Source organism: Pteronotus mesoamericanus, unplaced genomic scaffold (assembly GCF_021234165.1).
Source record: "Pteronotus mesoamericanus isolate MK-2021 breed Mesoamerican mustached bat unplaced genomic scaffold, CSHL_Meso_final contig_20, whole genome shotgun sequence".
Classification (NCBI taxonomy): domain Eukaryota; kingdom Metazoa; phylum Chordata; class Mammalia; order Chiroptera; family Mormoopidae; genus Pteronotus; species Pteronotus mesoamericanus.
Genome location: NW_026555085.1, coordinates 14,591,310 through 14,598,168, shown reverse-complemented (window position 1 = coordinate 14,598,168; position 6,859 = coordinate 14,591,310). Strand labels below are relative to the sequence as shown.

Sequence of the window (6,859 nt, the reverse complement as noted above, 5' to 3'; positions counted from 1 at the left end):
GCAGCTGAAAAGAATGTTAATATAAATAGTAAGACTTAAAGAAGAAAGCAACAGAAATCATTGTCTTACCACGTATTATTTAAAGAACTACACGTGTATCAATCAAATGTGAGAGAACAGGATGTACAGTTTAATGGTGAGAGTGCAAGACTTAAAAATGAGGAACAGATCAAAATTAAGGAAAAATACAGGATCACTCATAAAGAACTTTAAAATAGGAAAAAAATATCAAGAATAAAAGTGGATCATTAAATGCCTCAGCTTGGTAAAATGAGCTGAGGGAAACACTTCATTGCAGGCCACCTTTCCCAACGTCTCTCTAGTGACTCTGTACAGAGTGCAGGGTGGACAGTGGTGGTGCGAGGGATCCGGTGTTCCATGATCCCAAAAAGGGTTTCATGTCCTCTCCCGGCACTGCGGTCCTTTGGGGCAGTGGGTCTTTTCTTATCTCTCCATTTCCCTTCGCTATGCTAAAAGCACTATCCACCTCATTTCCAGGTTCACCCTAATTCCTGACTATAAATTTACAGGGGTCAATCTCTGACCTGCACTTGGAAACAAAGTTCCAGTTGTCAGTCACTGATTCCCTCTTTAGCTGCACTGTTAAAGAATCCAAGACTGGCCCTTGAACACCCTTTGATTTTCAGCTCATCCCCACTCTTCTCCCAGTAACCCTCGCTCTAAGGCCCGAGCCAGGTTCAAGGTCACCAGTCTTGAGGCCTGCGGGCCTCGCCCAACGCCCGCGGGGAGAGCGGCAACTCGCGCACTCCACGACGCTCCGCCCCCAAAGAGCGTGGCGGAAGTGGCTTGCCTGGGAAAAGGAGACCGCGCGCCACCTGGCCGAGCGCGCATGCGCCAGCGCCCAGGCCGCCAGTGTGGGGGGCGTCCGTAGACCTCCTTCCTCGGTCTCCGCAACCCACCCCCTACAGAGAGTCGGGCTCACGCCATCTTTCCCCCACCCCCGCTTACCCCGCTCCAGCCGAAACACTTTCACCCTTTCTACACTCTCAGCCCACTCCTACCCCGCCCCTATCCAAGCGTGTCCCGGGCCGCAGCAGCAGAAACCGCACCATCTCTACCCCCACATTCTCCACGCGGGACGCGCAGCAGTGCCTACAAGTGTTCTTAAAGCAGAGGTTGTTGGTGGCGTTGGGGGAGGTGCGGGGGCGGACGGGAGGGAATGGGAACCGGGATGGATGCCGCGCGGCGAGCTCAGATTGTCCGGGCGCCGGCCCCGCCCTGGCCTTTGCCCTAGGGCGGTCGCGGGGGAGAAATATTGGCATTCGCACTGGAGGGGTGAAGGGAAGACGGTAGTGAGAGGAGCTGGCTCGTCGCGGCGCCCTGGTTCTTCGGCGGGGTTGGAGTTGGCTTTTGACTCCTCCCCGCTGGAGGGTGGGCATGGTGCGAGGGGAGCGGGGCAGGCGAGCTGGAGCGGGAGTTGCTGGGGTGTAAGAAACACCTTCCGCGTGTCATCCGGGTAGTGTTTTGGGGAAAAAATCCCTAAAGGAAATTGATATGTGGGCAGCGTGGAAGAAGAGTTAGGTAGAGTTAGTAAAAGTGTAGCATTTAGAAAATGGAAGAGATCGATTCTTTTCTCTGTGGGGTGAGTCCACACACAAATACTTATGTGACTCCCAGCGTGTCTTTGGCTGGGTGTTTTGGTCTGTAAAATAGGGATCGTAATAGTTTAGCTTAGAATCTGAGGATTATATGAGGTAATAATACACGTTAAATGCTTATAACAGCGCCAGGCACTGGTCAATTACATGGCAATTGTAATTAATTTTGGCCTCCATGTTTTAAGAAATTCAGAATGACTGTGACCTAGTTTTTTAAATTAAAAATCAATCAAGGCACGTGGTCTGACAAACCAGAGTGGGTTTACAGGAACAGTGGAATGTAATACGCTCAGAACCGATCTTGGACGTCTGTTACTAATGAACACGTGGGTAAATTAGCATAACTCCATGAGGCTGATAGAAACTTTGATCTGTTTCGTTGTAAAGTGTATACAGGACGGAGAGGACCTAGGATCTTAGTTTTGTATACGTGAGGGGCAGAACTTTGTTAGTGGAATTAAGTTAGCTCTGTGAAAATTTACTTAAAGACCAAATTGTGGACGGAACTTTGGGAATTTCTGGTGGATGTTACAGAGAGGCTGGATTTGACTGAATGTGAGGAAAAGTTTCCTGATGGTACTTTGCAAAAATAGAAGGCTCTTTTTTTGTGCTATTGCAAGTTTCTTGCCTCTACTTGCTTGAAAAATATTCAAGTAAGAGCAGTGTAGATCTAGAGCATCACTGCCCAATAGAACTTTCTGTCATGATAGAAATATTCTGTAATAATCAGTGCTATCCTAATACGGTCTCCACTAGACATAAGTGGCTGGTGTGCTGGGGAACTTAATTTTTTATTTTATAGTAATTAAAATACAAATACATGTGGCTAGTGCCTGCCTTAACGCACAGCATGAGGTCAAGAATTTAGACTTTGAGACCCGTTCTCCTTCTTGCTTCGGTTTAGTTTTAAGTCAGAGAGGCCAAATCTTGGAACATTTATTGCCTTAGGGCAGTGATTTTTCAACTGATGTGCCTTGGCAGGCACACCTGTGTGCCACAAGAATTTTGAAAATATGTAATACCTGACTATTTAGTCAGGGGCACTAACCTCTTTTTCCTCAGACTGTCAAATAAAAAAATGACAGCAGCTAACACAACAATAGCCATTCGGTGTGAATGAATAAAAATTATACCTATTTTTTTGGTCAGATGGGCAACCAACAGTGTAGTTTTCGGTTTGCTCTAGACTTTTAGTAATTAGTTTATGTGTGCCATGAGATGAAAAAGGTTGAAAATCCCTGCCTTAGGGAATCATAATTATATTCAAATAATGCCTTTCATTCAAGTACCATAGTTCAAAGCATGGGTCTGTTAGTAGTTATTTACAGCTTGACAAATTAAAACAAAGCATTCTTTTGTCTCCTAGGTTGTACAGCTAATGCTAGATTCATTTGCAGAGCCATAACAATACTAACTGGAGTTTCCTTTAATCATTACTCTAGTGTGTTGTGACCATGGTGTCTTCTATCTTTTGTCACTTTGGTTAGTTTTTAGTGAAAGCTTTTTAACTCTTTTATTCTTGAAGTGTTTTGTTTTGTTTTTTTTTTTTTTGCATTTGAAAGTTTTTTTTTTTTTAAACTTTGGAGCATTGGGCCATCTTAGAAGTAGTTTTGTGGTTATCGGTTTATTAGTATTAAAATTTTTTGAATTGGTAAGTCTGAAATTTGGTGATATTTTGCAAGAAATGTATTTCACATTTTCTGTGAAATATATAAATGTTTCTTTTTCAAGCAAATATTTATAAAGTTAAGTTTGAAAGTAAAACTTAAAAAACAACCTTGTAGATAGCATCCCTAACTCTGGCTTGATGTCTGTAAAATGGTTACCTTGGTTTCAAGGCTGAAGAAAATCATTAGATCTGAAACAAAACTTAAAGCTCATGAATTAGGCATATGCAGAGAATAAGCCATTACATACAAATCAAAATGGTTGCTCTTATGTAGGGTGACTTATCCCCCACTTTTTCTGGGACAGTCTGTTTTTCTCAGTATATTAATAGAGCCCTGTTCACTGTCAAAAATGTCCCAGTTGGAACCACATAATAATATGGTCACCCTACTTTTAGGTTTGTTGAAATTTGTAATATGTAATTTTAGGAGGATTAACCATACTGCATTCCTAGAAATGTACTTGTTTTTAAGTAATGGCAAAGCTATTGCCTTTGAGCTTAATAGATGAGATACCTGGATTAACACCAGCAAGTGACTTGTTCTTTAAGCCACTGGTAATTTAAAAATTTTGCTTTTCTCCTTATAATTGGAAACAAATATTTGACATCCTAATTTTTGGTTTTCTCAAAAGAAATGATTTTTGGTATGGGAGACTGCAAAGAATTAGGCCATTCAGTCAAATCAGATTGAATATTCTTCTTGAAATAATGCCTGTTTTGCCATGGCTGGTGTGGCTGAGTGGACTGAGCACTGGACTGTGAGCACTGTTGCTGGTTCAATTCCCAATCAGGGCACATGCCGGGGTTATAGGCTAGGTTCCCAGGAGGGGGCGCATTAGAGGCAACCACACATTGATGTTTCTCTCCCTTTCTTTCTCCCTCCCTTCCCCTCTCTCTAAAAATAAATAAAATCTTAAAAAGAAAACCAAAAAAGAAACAATGCCCGTTTTATTTTATGGTTAGGTTGAATAGTGAAATCAATTGGAAATCTGCTTATTATGTATTAGAATGTTAAAGATTTGGCTTATTGTTCACTTAAATAGTAAAGGAAAAGAAATTCACCCAAATGCATTATTATACTAATTGAATTTATACTATAGTGAAGAAAATATTTTATTGAGAGATGCACTTAGTTTGAGTCCTCACTTTTCTGATGGTTAAATGAGGTCACTCATGGGGAGTATTGGGTGCAGCGAAGCACAAAAGTATTCAGTAAGTGTCACTTGCTCTAGTCTTCAAGTTATTAAATAATGGATGTAGAAGAAATATTAATGTTCTGAGATGCATTGTAGATGGGTGCAAAGAGCACTTAATACTAATTCTGAAAACCTAGTTTAGTCCTTTTCTGCTATGTTCTCTCTGCGATTTCAGTTGCTTTCTTTTCCGAGTCCCAGTTTCCTCATCAGTAAAGGGGAACTAGTACCTAACGTCATTCCACCTCCTCACAGGGTAGTTGGAGGCTTCAAATGAGAATTACATAAATTGTCATGTTTTACAGATATTTTATATTTAATTGGTTTTGTTTCAACTTATCTACCTACTACCTCCAGTAAAGACTGACCCTAAATCTGCAAAATTGGTTGTATATTTTAATTTATGAAACAGCATATATAATAGACACCATTACCCAAAATGTTTTCCTTAACAAATAATACTGTTAAGTCACAGTAGTGGTGCTTTATTGATCTAGTTACAACATATTCTCTATACAAAACAACTCCATACAACTGCTAAGAGAAAACCGTCATTTTCATGGGCACTTGATGTGTTCCATCCGTTGTGCTAAATGCTGCATCTCATTTATTTATTCAAATATGTCATTTCTCATCTAAGAGGTGGCACTGATGAGGCTCTTTCTCGAACTGATGGTCAGGTTTGTTTTTTTTTTTTTTGCATTATACTACTGCTTCTAATAACATCTAGTTGGTAGTTAATGGTTATTGAACGTTAAATAAGGTAATGAATATGTAAATTGCATGCTATCTGGCATATAATATGTAGTAGTTGAAAACAATGCTGTGTTTGCTGAATTAATAGGTCAGTAAGTTGAAATAATATGTGAACGTACTTTATAAATTATTTTAAAATCTTGACGTGTACTTTTGCTATTTAAAATGCTATAGAAGTTTTATGACTGAATTCTGTGTAGTTCACTTTTTCATATTTGGTTTTGAATCTTTAAAAGACTACTACTGCCCTGACTGATGTATCTCAGTTGGTTAGAGTGTCTTCCTGTGGACTGAAGTGTCTTGGGTTTGATTCCTAGTCAGGGCACATACCTAGATTGCGGTGCTTTGGTCCCTGGTTGGGCATGTACAGGAAGCAATCAACAGATGTCGTGTGTCCCGTGCCGCCCGCCCCGCTTCTCCTCTTCTTCCCTCCTTCCCTCCCACTGATTCTCTCTCTTCCCCTTTTTCTCACTCTAAAATCAATGAGCATGTCCTTGGGTGGGAATAAAAAAACATTACTACTAATCATACCATTCTTTCATTAAGAATATACATGAAGCTATACTCTTGATTAGATGATGATTCTTCTGCTTCATCATAACCATCATCATCATTATTAACTGAGAGCTTTTCATATACCAGGCACAGTCCTAAGTGCTTTATAAACAGTATTTCATGTAACCTATGAGAAGAGTATTTTTAATTTCTACTTTAAAGATGAGGGAACTGAGGCAGGGAGGTGATGTGACTTGCCCAAGGTCACGTGGTAAGTGTTAGAACCTGTATTTGAATTCCAGAGCCCAGCTCTTTACTGCTGAACTGTGTGTCGGCATAGGCAGGTACTTCACAACAAAGTTCACTATCACAAACACATTGTGGAGGTCTTGTGAGTTAATTATGATCAACTTTTATTTGTATGTTCCTTGTGGGATAGTAGAAAGAACTCTGGACCAGGAGTCAGGGGACCTCCGTTTTAGTCCCAGCTGTATCACTAAATAGTGATGTGTCCTTGGGCAGTTCAAGAAACCCCTCTGGACTTCAGTTTCCTCACCTGAAAAATGAGGGATTTGGATGAAATTAGTGATTTTTCAAACTGTAGTTCTGAACTTCAGATGTCTTTGGTCCCCCTCCCGCCAATTTGCATGGTTATGCTTTTGTCTGTTATAGCTGTTTATCTATCTGCCTAAGATTTACTTTTAAGGAAGGAATTTCTGAACTTGCTTTTAAAGTCATCAGCCTCTAAGATGATAAGTCCCCTGACTACCATGTGTACAACTTCTCAGTAATATCACATTTAGTGTGTTAAAGGAGAGAGGCACTAAAATGGGAAAAGATTGGTGAATTTTTTGTTAAAATATTTGTACATGGGCTGAATATTTCAAGTTATCAGCTACCCAAATCAAAGCCTTTTTTTTTTTTTTTTTTGTTAGACTTTTGGCCTTCACCCAATATTTTTCCTTTTAGCTTTCTCATTGGTAGGGGAGAAATACTTGGTTGGTAGGATGATTGAGAAGAAATGTGAGCTAATGAGGTGAAGGACCCTCTATAAACTCCGAAATGCTTATACAGATTTCATCTATTTTTTTTTACATGCCTACATGGGATTAAATAAATCTCTTTTT

The 6,859-nt window shown here is 40.3% G+C and overlaps 1 protein-coding gene across 2 annotated transcripts in view; it reads left to right on the top strand.

The window, feature by feature from the left end:
- The first annotated feature begins 848 nt into the window (after positions 1-848).
- Positions 849-6,859, top strand: part of SUPT3H (SPT3 homolog, SAGA and STAGA complex component) — a 485,803-nt gene continuing 479,792 nt past the window's right edge. The window contains exon 1 of one of the 2 annotated variants that reach the window (XM_054569444.1): positions 849-1,136. Coding sequence is in view for 1 of the 2 variants with exons in the window: in XM_054569443.1 (XP_054425418.1) it covers positions 1,574-1,603 (30 nt within the window). In the remaining variant the exon portion in view is untranslated. Of the gene's footprint in view, positions 1,137-1,449; positions 1,604-6,859 lie in introns of those variants that run through there. The other variant, XM_054569443.1, reaches the window with a different exon arrangement.